Source organism: Erithacus rubecula (assembly GCF_903797595.1).
Source record: "Erithacus rubecula genome assembly, contig: SUPER_Z_unloc_2, whole genome shotgun sequence".
In the NCBI taxonomy this organism is placed as follows: Eukaryota; Metazoa; Chordata; class Aves; order Passeriformes; family Muscicapidae; genus Erithacus; species Erithacus rubecula.
Genome location: NW_027635860.1, coordinates 13816252 through 13835988, shown reverse-complemented (window position 1 = coordinate 13835988; position 19737 = coordinate 13816252). Strand labels below are relative to the sequence as shown.

The window sequence follows — 19737 nt, the reverse complement described above, 5'->3', positions numbered from 1 at the left end:
TGAAAGTATTTTCTGCATAATTATGTCAATATTATTCCTGACTAAAAGGGCAAAGGGAAACAAACTATATGCTTCTGTACTTGCATTATGTAAACTACAACTGTAATTAATATTTTCACTTCAATCGGTGGGAGATAAAATAAAATCCTGAAAAGCAGCGCTGATGCTGTAAAGTTTGAGGTAAGTTTTACCAGACAGTCAAAAGGAGATAAGCATAATGGAAGAAAGAAGCCATGAGATAGAAAATGCTCCAAATCAACATTAAAGGAATAAAAAAGCAATAGCATACAACACAAGGAATAAAGGAGGCATACAAACATTTTCACATAAAATTTATCACAGGACTCTCAATTTTAGTGGCAAATTACAGGATTTACAAAGATGAGATTAAATTTACTAAACTGCCAAGGGCAAACAAACACAAAAATTAACCTGCAGTGTACTCTGAAAAATTTTGTTGTTGATATAATTCTCTTAGCAAGGATACCTGGAAATAGCTAGAGAAAGCAGGAAATATTTCATGATTATAGTATTCTAAAATGGCAATTTAAAGCATAGCGCTGCCACTGCAAATTTTTCTCTTTTTTTTTTTCCCCTTTGCTTTTCTGAACTTTGGAATTAGAGGAGAGCCAAACTAATGAGGTATATGCCAATAATCTCATCTTTATTCTGGCAGGCGAATAAATTGATAAATTTTCTTGCCCTCAGAAATTCACTTTCAGTCAGGTGGTGGGTTGACCCTGACTGGACACACCAGGTGCCCATTAAATTGCTCTAAATAAATAATATATGATTCAGTCCTCACACTAACACTGTCACCTGTAACCAGCTCATATTGTGCCAGCGTGTTAAAATTCTGAGTGGAAATGGTCTCTTGCTGCATATTTCTGAAAAACATTATTTTATTCTCAATTACTCTAGGCTTGTCAAGTTTCATGAGTCCTTGAAAATCTGTTTAAGTGCAAAAATCCAAAATTAATTAAGAAATATATACATTTAGATACACAGAAATCTAGTAAAAATGCTGAACAAGTATAGACACAAAACATAGGAAAATAAGTGGTTAGTTTTCTTTTAGAAATGGTAGTGATTTTAGATGCTCAGTCCTATACTCCCCACGTTTTGATTCATTTGGCTATGCCGGGTTCTCATCAATGCTTCTGCACGTACCCTGAAACTTAAAGAACAGAGCAGTTTGGATTATCCGTCATTTCACTAATAATGACACCAGATGTGATCTGGCCATCCCTCCATAGACCCATCTTGTCCACAGCACAAATACTTTCCCTATCAGCTACGATAGAAACAGTGGCTAAGCCACTCTGAAATTAAAACATCCTCATCCCTCTTCTCCAGCGTTATTTGAAACACAGACTGGTTCACTGCCTAAACTGCCTTCAGTGCCAAGAAAAACGTCCAAAGAACTATCACCTCAGAATGCACCAGGGTGGGGAAGGATCATAGATCATAAATCACAGGTGCTAATCACCTTGAAGAACTCTGGCTGCTATAAATGCTGCTTGTTCCAAGTGAGCAGGAGTTCACTGCAACCACACTGAAAGTTCCAACTGTGTTTAAAGATTTCAGTATCATCTGTAGTAAAACACAGCACTGGAAGAATACAAACAAATGCACAATTTGTTAAAACAGTAAGTAACAGACATTAGACTCTCGAAGACTTAGACGCAAGCAAGTCGATAGATTCCTAAATATCCTTATACAGCTCCTCAGGAATCTACACTTTATGCAACGGAACATTAGTGGTGGTCCTGGCTAGGAGAAGGTAAAAATAGAGTGGCTGCTAGAACAGGCTCAGTATGGACCCAGGGGAAGCAACTTTCATTCTGCTGATAGGACCAAAAAAAAGGGACCTGGACATAATATCTTGGAAGAAAAGCATATCCTTTCAGGTTTTGGCAGCAAAAATTTTGCTGAACTCCAGAGAAAATTCTTTAGAGGAGGGGTCTCCAGAGGGCTGTCTATAACCCACTCGCTACCCACAAAGCTTTTCTATTACAACTTCAAAATGGATTTTTTTTGATTGCTAATGTCTGTAAAGCATAAAAATACTCTGCTGCAGTTTATTTGGTTTTGCAGCCCACAGCTTGATGTCCCATCCATTAAGTAGGACCAAATCTTTAGGAAACCCTGTCTTGCAGATGGGCTTCTGAAAACACCTGGTATTTCAGTCAGGTTAACTCTAAGAAATAAAGATGGCTGCACATCTCTTACTCCGCCTTTCCTTTGTAAGTGACTGACAAAGTATAAGAATTCTATTATGACCTGAAAGTATGCTCTTCCTAAAAATAGGTACCACTGCCTTTCAGGAAAAGAAATCCCAAAATTCTGTCAATGCAAAACACCTGATGGGAACAACATCGTCAAGATAAAAACATGTATTTTGTTTAGCTGATACACTTGCTGAGAGAGTAGAGTCACCAGGTAAATGTCTGCTAATAGTAAATAGTTGATAAACCAGTTTTGGTGCTTAATAACCATTTGCAAAAGAGAGAAAGCGATTTCATCAGCACATTGTTACAGGTTCAGCATTTATCCAGAGTGGTGAGGAGATATGGAGGTGGTTAGAATGCTCCACCCCCGCTGTTTAAATATACTTCAGACAATGACAACCTGCTTATCAAAATCAAAAAAAACTTCAGCCAACAAAGAGTAACAATGAAATGCACATATGAAGAAGAGGTAGAAACTGAATGATACTTTATTTTTTAAAGTATTTTTCTGCATGTGCATCTAACTAATGCAGATTCCAGATTTCTTACCTGTCAATGACAGGTAAATACACCACTGATCAAAACCATATTTGTGATAGCTAAATATTAGGTATGTTAGTAAACTTCCACATTAAAATGAGAAGTCAATCCATACTGGAGGAATAAAAAAATACATTTACCTCTCTTTTTCTAGCTCTTCTAAGTAACCAGTGCTTTCTCTGCTTCCATTCATAAAGCCTCTTCTTGGAAATGACCCCATGGGGACTGGACTGCACTCCCCTGAGCGGCTTGACACGGACCCTTCCCGGCTCCCATAGGAACGCACGGACACCTTTGGCCTTAACTTCACTCCAGCAAAGCTGGTGCTTTCCAAATTTAGTTCTAGATAATGAACAGCAAACATTTTTCAGAGCTGAAGGTTCAGAGTTAAAGTATCACTTCTATCTTGATTTCTTACTTCCTGTACAAATCCATGGGGCTTTTTAGCAGAAACATTTTGCACAGAAATGCAATGAAAGTACTGTGAACAAAAACAATGGACATGGTGGACTTGAAGAATAGCAGTTATGTGAGCAGATGGCCAAATCACAATCCTGGCAATCAGAACAGTATCCCCACAAAAGCCTGCCTGCCTCCTTCCCAGAGGACTTAAGAATGGCCAGAGTTCTGCATAAATATCATGTGAATTACCTTGTGGCCCACTTCTTAAAAATTTCCTTTCCAGAGATCCTGCAAATGCTTCACCATCGTGTAACAGATGACTACTCTGCTCATCACAGGGCTCTTAAATGTAGACATCCCTAGGAAATTTCTGGGTCAGTGGCAGGGATTACATATGTATACACAGAGCTAGTGGTCCGGGCTTGCTGGCACCTCCCATACAATGGGATGATAACACATTCCAACACATGCTACAGGGAAGGGGTCGCCAATTTGCAGCGTGACAGAAACAATTCCAGTAATATGACAAGGAGAGGGCAGGACATGCAAGCATGTTTAGAAAATTGGTGGAACTACACCAACATTAACTTTTAGGGATATTTTTTTTTTTCTGAAGAAAGAAATGTGAGTTATATCAAAAGCAATTAATATGAAATCCTAGAGGAACAGTGGCAAAAGTATGAATGGAGAAGATTTTGTTTTTGTGGGGCATTTTTGTGATTTTTTTTCTGTTTTGTTTTGAAGAATGTGTCTTAAAATGTTCAGCAAAAATGTTTAGTCATGGAGACTATACCTAATCATCAAGGTCAACAATGGAAAGAAGATGCAAATGACTTCCAAAATTTTATCCCAAATCAAAAACATTGGAGAAAGAAATGAACCTACTTAAAATGCAAATTTTAGATTTACCTTTAAGTCGTTCCAGTAAATCAATTTGTCCAGAAGATGCCATTGCCTCATCTTCAATACTTCCTTGTAGCTGTTTCAGTACCTCCTGTAAGAAATTAAGCCTTATTAAGAAATCCTTGTAATAATAACCCACAAGGTAAATACATCTTAACTTACCTAAAAGTACACATTCATGTCTCAGCTGCTGAGACACTGATGTAAATTATACTTCATGTGAGCAGTGATCAAGTGTCATAATTTTAATTGACATCAGATATATTCTACATTTCCTCCAGCACTGTAATATTGTGAAGTGTACCCTGCATAAACTGATCTGGCACTTCATCTATTGGATTATTTGCAACTTCTTCTCAAAATGAATACCAGTTACTTTGAATTAAGAGATGGAGAAATGCAGGCACAGAGAAATCATTCAGTCTTACAGAATTCAATTTTTGCTATGTAACTAACAGAAAAGTATCTTGACTAGAAGAAATCCCTAGAATTTGTTTTCTCTGAGGTCTTAGCACCACTGAAATCCAGCAAGAAACATCATGTTATTCTTACCACAAATGCTATCATTACTATGCCTGGAAGCAAAAGATCTAGGTTTCCTTCAAGGCATCAATTATTTTTATTATTACTACTTCTATTTCAACCACCATCTGACCCACCAGAGAAATGCAGATTCCTTCATGCAGCTGAAGCTTCAAACCCAAGAATACTGCCATGTGCTACTGAAGCTATGTACGATAAAATTATACAGCTGAAGGAACACAGTTCTGATGCACAAAAAATATCACAGCAAACAATGACTATTACACTAAAGGGGCCTGTAAGTCCCCAGGTCCCCAAATGCTCAGTGGCCTAAATTCATATAGAAAATTAAATGCAAGTTAGTGAAAGTTGTTTTCAATACCATCATGACAGATACATGAATAGCAAGAACAAATAAAAAAGACTGGCTACAAGGCAAAAAGCCCTTACTGGAATTTTGAGTATCACTTTTCATACTGTGCCACAGAAAATATATTTAGAAGCAGCAACAGTCAGGAGATGAAAGCAGTTCTGAATAATAGAAGGTATTCTGCACTTTTCATGCATAGACTCTGCACAAAGGATTGTACTTCTGTTCAGATCTGAAAATTAATGAATTCTAGATAATTCAGAAAGATGTCAATACCAAAGTTTTGTTATTTAAGAGACTAGCATATCTTACTGTCAATATTGATAGGTTTTGCAGCTTACATAGAAAGTACCTTTTAAATGCATTTTTCTCTTTTCAGGAGAAAAAAATGTGGCATCTCTGAAAACTCAAGATTTTCTTTAAGCATCGCAGTGATGAGCTTTTCTGTATTCAAAGTGCTGTTATTTGCAATTAAAAGGATTTTGAGTAAGAACTGTACAGAGTTTTGGGGAAATAATCTCGAGCCTTATACTCGGACCAAATGGTAGCAGCCTAGCTGCTGCAGCCTCTGCCATTCTGCTCTGGGAAGAAGAATTCTAGAGCACAGACACGCAAATTTGCAGTTGGAGTTGAGGTGTTTGCCCACATTCACGTCTTAGATTGGACCAGTTTGATGCCAAACTTCCATACTCCCACACCATACTTGGATTCCCATTGCAGGTATCTTAGAGAATGAACCAAATTCCTTATGGATCAAGCCAAGCTAGCAGTTGCACCCAGGAGGGTTGGTGGGCATTCACTCCATGTGACCAGGCTGAAGTTAGTCCAAAGTCAAAATATCCTGAAATATATATTTATGTATTTATTTATATATTTTATGTGTGCTGGGTCCTCAACACAATTTGTCTACAGAGCTGCTCCTACTGCACTGCCTGTTAATGTCAACTTTGCCTTTAGGATCAAGCCTGGGGTAATAAAATTCATACTATTGGAAAGACATCTTCCCTGTGCTTTTACTTTTAAGTATGTTCAAGGGCACCCTCATCGGCCACATGGTCCAGCCATCACTATACATAACATCTGCCCTGTCAGCAAAGGCAGACCAACAACTGATGTGGTGTTTTTCAAAGAAGAGCTCCTGCACTGTCAGATGCAAGGGCAGACAGCAGTCTTAGCCTAAAGTCTAGAAGAGCAGTGTGGATATATGGAGTGGTCTTGAGAGAGTTTTGCGATCTTACTGGATACCTGTCAACTCAGATAAATTTAGAAATCACTAATGAATAATTTTTCTCTGAAAACAGGATTGTTTACAAAATCCCAAAAAACCCCAAAATCCCTCATCTTCCATTCCCTATTTAGAAGCCTTTCTCTCACATTTGTCGCACATCTGCTGCTTCAGCATGTTCAGGATATTTCCCTATGTAAAGAGTCTTCCTGCCAATATGACAAGCTAAATGGAACTACCATCAGCATTTCCTGCCCTACCTAATGACATAACTGAGGTGTCCAGGCAGCAAGGGATTGCTCTTTTATCTAAATACTTGCAACAGTTAAACATTGGCACACTGGATCCCCGTGCTCCAATTTCTGGTTCAATTAATTACTTAAAGTTTTAACTTTTAGTTTTTTATCATCCCCTTTTTCCTCCAACAGCACATGCATTCTTCTCAAATTAGCTTTTCCGTATTTTTCTACATTTCTTTTCTATAGTGCCATTGCTCAGGCAATAATGCCATTATTAGGTTATGATATCAACTTCAAACTCCATCATAGCACACTTCAAAATCTAAGCTGACAATTCAATAGGCAGTTAAATAAAGGAGGGCAAAGGTTAGAGAAGGAAATGCAGCCCCTGGGCCAGGTAGAAAATGAGTCTGTGTGCTAAAATGACAAGCCAGGGAACTTGCTATTTTACTTGAATAAGAAACGGAGAAGTCTTCTGCAATGATTCTTCTGGAGAAACATGGAAAATTATGTGTTACTGTGCTTTGAAATAGTACTTTTCCATTATAATTTTATATTAAATTTGGTATCATGTTTGCTAAAGCATAAAATAGTCTCCAAGGTTCAATTAGTATTTCTTTAGTTATGCAAATTTCAGTATTTTAGTAGTGATGTACAACATTATTCTAAGCAAATTCTTTACTGACTTGGCAGTTGATTTACTAAAAAAATACACAAATCTAAGTCTATAAGAAAAGGCTGCAAGGCTTTTTTCTATTCTTTTCCAGAATGCAAGTCAAATTATTTCAATGGTCACTTAAGTATAACCTAGTTTATCTTGTCCTGTACAGAAGTACAAAAGAATGTTTTCAGAAATGGAGCAGTGCCTATGACTCATCATCATTTAAAAGGGTTTCTGTCTTCACAGTCTTTGGACTGTGAAGTACTGAAACTGTCTATTTTTCATCTGGTTGGCTGGGTTTTTTTGTTTGGACTTTGTGAATATAATCCCTGACGTAAAACCTACTTTATGAATAATTAAATAAAAGATCAGATCCATCAGCATGTAACTACACAACTATGGTCAACAAAAACAACAAAACTAATAGTAGATGCACCCAGCTAAGTGCTAAGGTTTCTTGTAAATTAAATGGTTTTAGGACTGTGAATTTACTCAAGTTGCTAATTCGGAAAGGAACGACAGAGGAATAATGCTTACAACGGCAGATTTAAAATCCCAAGGAGTCAAGAGTTAAAGTGTATTCAATTTTTGGGAATTGTATGTATAAATATTAATAGCCAGGAGTATTTCAAAATATGGTATATGCAAAAAGACATTCTGATGACAATTCAGATATGTTTGGTCTTCTGTAAACACTATTCTCTCACCTTTAAACATTAAGCTTTATTATTTGTATTCACTTTTGTCATAGCTATGTGAATTCAGTGAAGGCCAAAATACATAAAAATCACAATGAAAAATATATGAAACTCCTGGACACAGCACACCAGATATACTTAAAGGCCAGTTCTGTTGGTTACCACTGTGTTTACAACATTGGAGTATAAAACCAGGTTTAAATGCACGAATACAGAAAGTGTTCACAATTTCAGAAAGCAATCCAACATCTATTAGCAGCACACAGGTTGGGAATGCGCATACTGAATGTGTAAGAAATCACGGTTAACCAAATCAGCGTTGTTTTTAATTATCCAATTTCCAACAGCATTGGTACTCATGTTTTTAAGCTGGTATGCTGAAAACGTAACTTAACATTTCTAAACTGAAAGTAATTTTTGACTTCCAATGGAGCTGAATTTTGTTTCAATTACTTTAGAAGAACAGGAAAAAAGGTAACATGCACTAAAAGAACATCACTCAAATTCCACAAAACCACTACATGTCAGAATCAGGTGGGAGAGCACACACATCAAAATGAAGGGGTTTTTTTTTTAAGATAGTAGAAACTTAAGTTCAAAGTCTTACATAACCTGCCATAACTACATGAACTTGACAGTGCATTAATTTATCACACATGGTATAACATTCACAGGGGCTGAGGGAGTGCTTGGAAGAACTCTTTGCTCCTACACATTTTCATAGTTGCTTAATCAGCTTAATCATTTTAGTATCTGCTTACACTTTGCTGCTGCTTAATCAGGCTTGGTGGGAGCCCTTCTAATTGCCCCAGGTGCCAAGGACTGCTCTGGCTGCTCAACCCTGTAACCAGGTCCAAATGACAACACCAGTCATGACAGCACTGCTGACTGAGGTGGAACACTGGGGCAACTCAACTTTCAACCTTGCAGAAAGAGGAAAGCATTTCTTATGTGAAATGATGTTGTTCATTTTAATTTCCAACAATGTCATTTTCTAAAAGGAAAACATTCACCCTGTGCCACCATGCTCAGAAGCTGTCACTTGCTGTAACCACTCAGAGAATACAGTACCTAGTTTTTAGTGCAAGCACACTATCAGGTCACCTAAAGTTATCTATTTTATGCTCAGAGAGTTGTCTAAAGTAATGGCACTAACTATATATATCATCAGCTCAATTTAATCTAAATTCTATAAAGTAAAGGAAAAAAAATATTTTCTTCAATTTTCCAGCCAATTTGGATCCCAGTAGAAACTTTAGAACTACAAAGATCTAAAAATATTACTTATTGTAAAATTGTAAAAACACACAGACTTCCAACAATATAATGCCACTGCTGTTCTTCTCAGATCAAATAAATTCACTGATACCTGTGTTTCATGGGATGCCAAATGACTTTTATAACCACACATTTAGTTCATGTGAACTTAAAAAGATGCCTGACTGCATTAGCTGTGCAGTCATTAATTCCACAACTTTGCAGAATTCATCACTTGATAACATACTTAATTTTAAAAGCTGCATTATTTCAGAATACAAAACACAATTCGCTTACCCTGAAAGCAAAACATTTTGTTGACTTGTACTGAATTCAATTGGATTTTGAGCACTGTTCAGTGTCTGTTCAGTGCTGTCAGAGGTATGTATCTCACAATTCTCACTTAATTCTCCCCTACTAGCTTGGCTGTCCAAATACAATGTTTCTGATGGGGACAGCAGTGGTGCAATTTCCAGAAGATATAATAGACCACAGTCATTCAACGAGACAGTTAAGAAATCCAGCTGACAGAAGATGGAGTTTTAGTTTACTTTTATTAATGAAAAAAAAAAAAAAATCTAGTAACAAAAATGTTCAATCATTCCTGTAGACTCAATTTCCATTAAGGAGTAACTTTCAAATAAATACTTCACTCATTATGCAACACTATACGCCTGAAAATACAGATTTAAAAACTTCTTTTGCAGAAGTAAATTAGAAAACAACAGTATGTTACACGAGTATGTATTTTCATCCATCCTGGGAGCATTGAGCACATTGACTTTGGGAAGGTTTTTGTAGAATAGGTAAAAATGTATTAAAGGATGTAGTGACCAACTGGCAAAATCATGATGGCATCATCTGCCTAAAAACTGACATTTCCTTAATATTTCAAATCTGCAAACCCAAATACAATACTTTTGTTTGTTTTTATTTGTTTTTAAGTCTAAAAATGACAGAGTAAATATAAACTCATTTGTGCTAATTATTAAGGGTTTTTTTTTTGTAGCTTACCTCAGACAAAAAGTTTGTTACTGCTACACACAAAGAACAGTGGTCAAATTCACTGCAACTGGTACAAACACGAATTGCACCTAAATCTTATTTTATGTTTTTAAATTATTGATTCCCTCACATAGCTTCGTTCTCAAAAGCAAGAAACTTTATACACAAACTCCTCACTTGTTACTGCATCTTTAGCTGCTCTTGAAAGCACTTCCAAATCTTTCTGCATTTCCCTTTATTGAAGGCTGGAATTTATGTTCCTGCTTAATGCTCTTCAAAAGAGGACAAAATCCAGTGAAGTAGCAGAGAAATCAAGACAAAGCACCTCCTGTGTGCCAGACAGTGCATGGATCAAAACATGCTTTAAAGAACTGTAAGTTTAGAGAAGAAAAACAAGCTCTGTTAAGACAGCAGAGCCTGCAGTACCATATAAACAACTCCTAAGAGCCAGGAGTACAAAAGTGTTAAAAACCCCAAGCCCCTCAACTTTGGCCACATCAGCAAGAATGCTGAAAAATCAGTAAGACAAAATGAAGTTGACTCATTAGAGTTGGCTGGAAGCTGAAATGAAATAGTGCCAGGACAAGTGCAGATTTAACACAGGCACCACTTTCTGAGGTACATTCCTTGCATAGCAATGAGCAAATGAAGAGTGTGCTAGAAGGTTCCCATCATTTGGTGACACAAAGGCTAATTAAGGAGGGAAAATTTATGTTCAACTGCTTCAAGTAGGAAGCGAAAAAAACAAGTTTCCTTCACTACAGTCTGTATCCAGGTAAACAGGATTTTTCTCCAAAGAGCTGTAAGCCAGGCATGCACAGACAGAGCAAGGATGATGGGAAACAAATGCTACAACTGAAGGATGCAGTGAAAGTGGTAACTTGTCTGCAACCTTACAGCAGTATACTACTGATATAACAGGATGATAACAGAATCATTTAGGCTGGGAAAAGTCTTCAAGATCAGCCATTAAACCCATCACTGGGTTAGTCCTACATGAAACCACATCCCGCAGTGCCACATCTACATGTCCCTTAAATACATCTAAGGATGTTGACTCCACCATTGCCTTTGGCAGCCTGCTCCTGGGCTTGACAATTCCTTCAGTGAAGAAAATTTCCATGACATCCAATCTAAGAATCTCCGGAACAACTTGAGGGCACTTCCTCTTAGTCTCTCGCTTGTTACTTGGGAGAATGGCCACAACCTCTTGTCAGAAGTTGTACAGAGTGAGAAGGTCCCACATGGGCTTAATTTTCTCCAGGCTGAACCTCCTCAGCTGCTCCTTGTATAATTTGTGGTCTAGACAAGAATGAAGAACAGAATCAAGAGCAAACACCATCCCTAATACCAACAAAGACCAAACATCTTGCCAAACCAAACTCTTCCCTCTCTAACAGTAGGAACCTAGTGAGGATACATGAACAAAACCTCCTGTTCATTTCTCTTGATGTCCTCTCCCCAGATTCCCTCTGGTCTTGACTTGCAGACTTCCTGAAACCACACCTCCAGTGGTTCTACCCCCCCATGGCAAACATGATTCAAAAACAAGCTTTGTTTGTTTTCCACTGTCTATCTCACAATGTTATTTGATGCCCTTAGATCTAGTATTCATGAAAACTAATGATTTCCTAATAACTCTCCTCATGATCAACTTAGGATCTTTTATTAGAGCTCAACGATCTTCCTCCTAGCCTGTCCCTTTCCTTTTCCTGTGTCTTCACCTGAAAAGTCACATTTTATTCAATCATGTCACTTAAGAAACATTTTCAGATCACTTGATTTTTTGGCACCTAATATGGTTAATTCTCCTTTCCTGAGGACATCCATCAGAACAGAATACTCATCTCCTGGATCAGCATGTATCCAACCTGACACAATTATAACTGTTCTGTTTCCCAATTTATGCCTAGCAATTCCCAATATCAGACCAACTTTGTGAATCCAAACTACGCACTAACCTGACACTACTTTTCCACTATGTGGGAAAGCCCTTTTAATTTTCAGGTATTTTAGAGTATCTCTAATGTCTCTTTCTATGCTGTTGCCATATTAATTCAGTCCCCATAGTGCACACAAAGTTAAGGCTCTTTTCTGGAAGCCATGATTCTGCTATGCTTTTGACCATGGAATTTTACTTGCCATGAATTCAATTCACTCACTCAATACCAGAAGATTTTTTTTGCAACTGCTCACACTCCTGTGTTCATTTTTACTACCATGAAAATCATCAGTCAAACTTTTCTATCTCACTCTTTTTTCCACACGACTTAAGACTATGTTGAAAAGAAATACAGGTAATGACAGAAATCTCACTAAGATACTACTGGTTTTCTAAAGTAAAGACTACTTATTCAGCACTTCATTTTCTACCTTTAAGTTGAATAACTATCACAGATCCAAGAACCTTAAAATTGAAGACAGGGCCACTGAGATGTTTGCATGATAGCAGGGAAATATCCTCAAGTTCCCTATGACCAGTTGCTATAGAGATAACAGTGGTTTTGGTCCATGAAGCAACTATAATCCAGTATGTTATATGTGACTTGACCTCTCAGCAGAAATAACAACATATCAGATCACTGAGATCAGTCAGAAATCAGAATCTGGAATCTAGTTCTGGAAACAATGCTAATATTCCAAGGTGCAACAGGATGCACTAAGAAATACATGTTTTATTTGAATCCTGAATGTAGTACAGTATCTCAAGTTATATTGTAGTTTAGTTACTATGTGTAGCCTACTCACTAACTGCAATTCCAGATCAAATACACATATTTTAACATTCTTTTCTGAATGGTTTGCTTTCATAGCTTAACGTAATTTTTCAGCTGTACTCTTCTATATATGCCTTGGTGAAACATTTCACTCTGCACAATGCCAACCAAAAATCTTTTCTCTGGAGATAATATGAAAAAAGGAAAAGGCAGAATGTAGCTAAAAACACTCTCCCTTTGCACAGAGATGGAAAAGTGGTATTATTGGACACAGTAAATATCCCCAGCAAAACAATAGTATCTCCAACATCTCCTATGCTAAACAAGGATCAATAAACACTGATGATCAGAGACAGATGTTGAGAATAAAACAGGTTTTCAAAGTTAAATATCTAGAAGTGGTGGTAAGCAGACTGTAAGGCCAAGAGTGGTTTGTCAAAAGAAAACATGATCACCTGCTTACCTGATCAGGGAGACATCTGACAAGAACAGTTACTCATTCTTAAAGAGAGAATTGCCCAGTAGACATTTAAAAGGAAAACTTAAATTTAGTCAGGAGGCATAATGGGAACAAACAGTATCTGAAATCCCACTCCTAAAAAGGTTGTCATTAAGCCACAAGTATACCTGATGTAAACAATCAGCACTTCTAATTATTTTTTTTTTAACTCTTATGATTTATAGATCACAAAGTGCAGCACCCATGTTACAACAGTGCAAGACAGCTAAGTAGTTTCTGGAATGTTCTGAACATCCATCTTCTCTTTTTTATAGACAAACATAGGCTAGCGAGGTCCAATCTGCAATCAGCACATTTTCCAGAGTCCCTCTTATTAAAACGAGACAAAAAAGTCACTGCAGCTGCTAAATTGATAACTTACGGGTCAATCTGCTATTCCTGATAAGGATTTGCATATTCATTCTTTCCAATAGTCATAAAAAATATAATAGGAAGTTGAATTTGCAGATAAAATAAAATGCAACTTAATAATATTTAGACATAAAAGTACACTGCAGTTCTAATGTGATATAAGCTTTTTCACAATTTTTTCAAAGCCATCAAGACAGAAGATGAAAACCAGGCACCATGGAGTGTTCTTTAGCATTGTTTTTAACTTTAAATTCAGCTAATTTGACTATTAATTCATCAACATCCCAAAGAAAGCACAAAACTGAAAAGAATCTGAGATATTATACTCTAGAGACTTAATATTCATTATGCTACCACATTAAATTATTGTGGCTTAGTATTTCACAAACACATTCAAAATAAAAAATCCTCAAAATAAAATATCTTCATTCTTGCTTTTTTATTTCATGAAAATATATTTCAATCCTACATGATAACATTACAAGTTTTATTGCCCAGCTGTCTAATTAGCAGAAGAAACTCACAAACACCATCAATGAAAAAAACCAAAAAAAATCACTCCCTGGATGTGCAATGGATGTGATAGTAATGAGCTCTCTAGGACTTTGTCTTTCAAACATTAATTCCTACAAACATGCAAACTAAATGAAAACAAAAAAAACCCACAGAAAATTATTAAAACTAAAACATATATATGAAGAAAATGATCTGCTAAATATCACCCTCCAAAACACATGAATGAACAGCTCATGATTTTCTGAAAAGTTGAACCACTACCATGTTTTGTATAGAGTATATTTATCTGGTTAGAACACTTCTCAAAAGAAGAAATCAACAAATCTGAATCACTTCTAGCGACAGCCTTCCTATTTTATTTTTGATACATGTGGACATAGTACAGAAAACACTGAATAAACTGAAAAGTCACATATAGAATGAAATTTTAAGTGCACTATATAAAAATAAGAGACAATGTTTTGCTCACAGAGCATCACATATACTAAAAACGGCTTTCTTATACATGATGTCATGAATTACTGATTTACTAAAAAAATCAAACTACTCAGTGAGTATGGAAATCAAGTATGTCACTCACATGTAAGATGTCACTCTTAGACATCTACTTCTAGAGTTCTGGAGATTAAGGTAAATATATCTGTTTCCCCCAAGATTTTATATGGGGAAAAATGCTGGTATTAATTAGCTATGGCATTATAAATAAATAAATAAATGGCATCCTTACAGAGAAGACTACTTGTCTTCTACAGGAACCATGCAGGAAAGTCTCACGAAAAGACTTCTACAAATGTGGGAGACATGTAAGTATATGCATAAAGTAGTACAGCTGATATTGGATCACTTCGTGTCTCTCCACGAATTTTATGGGTTTTGAATTCAGATAAAACTTCATACCTTTCTGAATTCATCCACAGCCTGTGTTTTATGCAGTTACTCTTACATCTAGACATTGACACCATTTTTCTTTATTTATGGGCCAAAACTGTTATTTCATTGACCATCAAACAGCATATTTGTTAATTTAGAGAGAAAATTTATCATACCAAACTGCTGTATTTCATCTGACAGTAAGCCAATAAAAACAACTGAATTTCCCAAGTTAGTCATAATACTCTGAGGGATTTCTTTTGTTTGAACAGTTAATCCCTAGGACAACACAAATTAAAAAACAAAGTGGAGATTGTTTTACTGATCATTTTGACACTCCCCCATTATCACATTTCTCTTTGTTTATCCATCACGTTGCTTTCTGGTCAGCAAATGGAGTTTTCACTTTTAAATAAGAGATTTAGCTTTAAATAGGAAGCATTCCAACATAGTTCTTATATAGGTCAGAAGTAGTTTATAATAAATACATGTGCAAGATGAGCTCATGTTAAGCTTTTAATTCCCGTATGATTACCTTACAATTCTGAAATGAAGGGATTATAAAGATGGGGAACACTTATACAACATTTTAACACTGTTACTTCCCAAATAAAGTTCCTTCAATATTGTCTTTGAAACGTCCTTCCTAACAACTGCCCTTCACACCTGATTAAAGAATATAAGGAAATGAGGAGACAGACAGAACAGCAGTCCAAAGAATCACCGTGCGACGTTCCTGTACCGCGCCACAGACCACAGCTCACGCTGCAAGAACAGGGATGTTTGCATAGAACCACAGCTTGTTTTCCCCACTGCTGCTCCCCTTCCTCTGCTAATATCTGGGATTTCACTTGGCAGGATGGGTTACAAGGACTCTGTGACACTTCTGTGCTCCCAAAAGGTATTTTTTTCCCAAGATATTCAGGAAATATTTTGACTGCATATATTGTAGCCAAAGGGCTTTCAATCCTGACAGCTCTGGCTCTGATAATGACTTTGATTGTAATTATCTGTAATTATGGCACTGGAACCACACAAACCATGCAGTTTTTTTCAGTGCAAAAAAACCCAATACATACTTTCTCCAAAAGCCTGCAAAACTAAAATTATCTTCCAATTTGAGAGAATACAGCAATGATCCTCATCAAACTTCACCCATAGATTCCAATTTGACCCCAAGATCATTCCCACACCATCCTTCAGGTTCAAGTCAAATCAAAAATATGCTGTGACCCTTTCCAAAGAAAGGGGTCTGAAACAAGCAAGGGAAAGATGTAGTTTCTTGGTTCAGGTGCAGGAAGAAATACACCTGAGGAATGAACCTATGATTTCTTAATAGAACATGGTTTAAAAAAAAAAAATCTAATTAATCTGAACAATCTCTTCTCCATTCAACCCCCCAAGTGAAAAGAAACATACTGAGTTTGATACTTGAGTTGGAGGTTTTTTGCATTACATTCCTCAGATCTAGATCTAGAAGGGAACATTGGGACAGAAAAACATGAGACCTTTACTTTGGCTATGTTCATAAGCACAGAGGAGTGCAATAGAGCTACTTTCTGTTTGGTGGTCTGCCAGATTTAAAGTAAGAACATAAAGCCATGCCACATCCAAATTTAAGCCCTAGAGACCAGCTTGTATAGCTGGACTATCTTTAGGGCTCTGGAAATTTAATTATCTGCACAAAAGCTAGAAAAACCTCAAACAACCAACCAACCAAGAACCAACACACCTGTATGTGGATGAAGAGAAAAAAAAAAATCCATTTTTACTCTTTTTTTCTAAAACTAGCAGGAAGATAATCCATCCTGTTGTTTAGACCTCAATGACAGGGAGTGGCAGGGAGTAACCAACAAATTTGTTGTAATATCATCTTAAGAAAAATAATATAAATTACAGAACTTGTTTTCAGATGTGTAACTCAGCAACCAAACATATTTTCTTCAGCTGCTAATGACAATCATTTCAAGTAGCTGGTCTAAAGGACTGTAATTTCCTTCTAATTTAGGCAGCAAAGCCATTTTCATTTTACTCTGCAATGTAAGGATTAAATGTATCTGAAATATCTATGCTTTTTTCAAGTGTTGTAACCAGTGTTTCAGAAAGCAGAAGAAATTTTCTTCTTAAAATGAATACACAGTCTACATGCTGGAGGACAAGAAAACTGAGTTAAATATTTTAATTGTTATATTAATCAAATTGCCATATTTTAAAAATTAACAATTGGTTGTAATAGAACAGTAAGGGAAGCAAGAACATGGAGAAAAAATGTTGTTTATTATTTAGAATATGCCTACCCTATACAGGAGTATACACAGAAATACCAACAATTTCTGAACCCTTTTAACTGAGGTAACAAAAGCAAACTGGTTTTGCAGGCTGCTAGCAAAAAGCAGCAGGATTTGTCAGCTTAGGAAGAGCACTGCATTAATGCAGCTCTAAGACTTGCAAAATTCTGCCTTCTTCAGTATCATGGATCACACAGATGCAACTGACAGTGTATCTTCCTGATAAAAATCCATCTGAATTTCACTTGAGTGCAGTGTTTGCTCTTAGATGGCTCTGAAGGTCTACATTTAGCCAACAAACACCACCACAAACAGATTTTACTGGATTTTTAAAGTATTAATTTATACCTTAGTAGAGATTGGAGAACTTGTGGTTTTATGATAAAAGGAACTTCTCCTTTGAGACCTTAAATAATATAATTATAGTAAATGCCCTGATTCTTAAAATTACCTGAAAACACTGAAAACCTCCAGTGTTTCCCACGTTTTCAAGAGCTGAACAATACTTGCTTTGTCAACCTTGGTCAGCACTCTGAACTTCCTGCTGGGAAGTACAGCAGTATTAAAATGGTAGTGCTTATCACAGCACACTGGAAGCTGTTTCCAGAAAACAGTTTTGAAATTAAGAAATAATAATAAAGAAATGTAGCTTTGCTAGCTTTCCTTTACATCGCTGTGAAAAGAACTTCCATAGGAATCTAAAAGCACACAAAAGTCTCTGAGCTGTTCCCAGTCCATGACACAGAGTGACAGAAACCCCAAACAGGCACAGAGCTTGCAATACCTTCATAGTGGATGCCTCGGTTTCCAGTTTTGTGAGGTGATTTGAGTTATCCTCTAGCTCTTGCCGAAGGTTGGAGTTCTCCATCTTTAATGCCTCAACTTGCTTTAACAATTGATCATATGAAGCTGCGGCCATCCTGGGCTACCCTCAGCCCTTAAAAAAGTAAGAGAAAATATTCAATTTAAGCAGTTTAGAAAAAGACCCTCCACTACCCCAATGTATCTAACCACAAAATCATTTCTCTCTCCCATTTACCACATGACTTTCTAAACATTTAATTTAAATCCATTACACCAAACTGTTAATGACTAAAACTAATGCCAGATCAAGACTTTTTTTTTTCCTGTGGGCTTCCATTTGGTATGCACGATTAGGCAAACGAAAAAAGTCCATTGTCAGTTGCATCAGATATTAGGAGAAGCCAGAACATATGAAAGAAAATCACTGCATAACACAGAAGCACCTTTACTACTGGCACTTCAGTTTCAACATACAGAAATTGCAGATAATAGACCATACATAGTAATTTTTTTATAGATAAACATCTTCATACATATCTAAAACATGCTGACTGCCTACTTATTTTAGGAAATCAATGGTAGTGACAGATGCTCAATGTTCCTAGTAATAGCACACACTCTAAGAGAGAAAAGAAAAAGCAGCAAATATTAGGGAATTTTGACTTAAAAAATCTCCACATCATCAAAGGTAGTAAACATGAAGATATTTTGTAAATACATCCTTCAAGGCACAAAATTAAAACAAATTTCTTTCACACAAAGTTGTCATACTACACAGTTTAATTTAAAGATGAAAGGCTACTCTTGATATTAAGGCATCCCATACTGTTCTGAGTAAAACTGTAACATAGTCTCAGAACACCAGCACAACTACTCAGCCATTGTAAGGCAGAAAGAAACAAATACTTCAATTTCAATTACAAATTACAAATTGATCCCCACTTTTCAAACCAAAAGCTGGCAAAATTGTTAATCTAACAATGTAAATTAACTAAGACATAGCTAATGAATGTTTGAAGCTCTTTAGAATTAATGTTATTGGTTTCTTATTCATCAACCATTCCAGAGGAAAAAAGGAAGCCTAGCACTTCACATAATACAAGTTGCCCTTCAATGACATTGCAGATATTTCCTAAGTATGTGGCTATAACACAGAGGAAAAAAAAAAAATTTAAAAAATCTTACAGGGCAACATTCCCTTTCATCCTTACTGCAGTACTTCAGAAAAGATGAAACAATTAAAAGCTGCTATTGAGCATTTTCATTGTAACCTCTGACCAAACTTTGACCTTACTGCTTGTGTAACCCTTTATAAAATCAAGTTTCCTCTTCCCAATGAATCTCAATTGAATTACCAAGTCAACTAAAAATTAGGTAAAATTATTCAAAACCATTTTAGTTTCTCAGTACACAATCTGAAAACTTTGTTTAACTTTTCTAAATTTAAACTGAACAAAATGTGAAGAAGAGAGTACACCACTGAAGACAGGAACAATAACAAAAGCTGTAGTGCATTTGGTATGACTGGTTTATTTCCTTTCCAAGCACCTGCCATCAACAAACACAGGAGAAGGAAGACACCTGCTACTTACGAAATCATGACTTCCATGAATGAAAA

General features: G+C 36.4%; 1 protein-coding gene across 6 annotated transcripts in view; it reads right to left on the bottom strand.

Annotated features, from left to right (window-relative positions):
• The window catches only part of APC (APC regulator of WNT signaling pathway), an 87295-nt gene that overhangs the window by 37222 nt on the left and 30336 nt on the right, over window positions 1–19737 (bottom strand). For all 6 annotated transcript variants that reach the window (XM_079331157.1, XM_079331158.1, XM_079331156.1 and 3 more), the window contains exons 2-4: window positions 18100–18252; window positions 4083–4167; window positions 2912–3113 (exon numbers count right to left, since the gene is read on the bottom strand). In XM_079331157.1, coding sequence (XP_079187283.1) covers window positions 2912–3113; window positions 4083–4167; window positions 18100–18234 — 422 coding nt within the window. In that variant the 5' untranslated portion in view covers window positions 18235–18252. The remainder of the gene's footprint in view (window positions 1–2911; window positions 3114–4082; window positions 4168–18099; window positions 18253–19737) is intronic.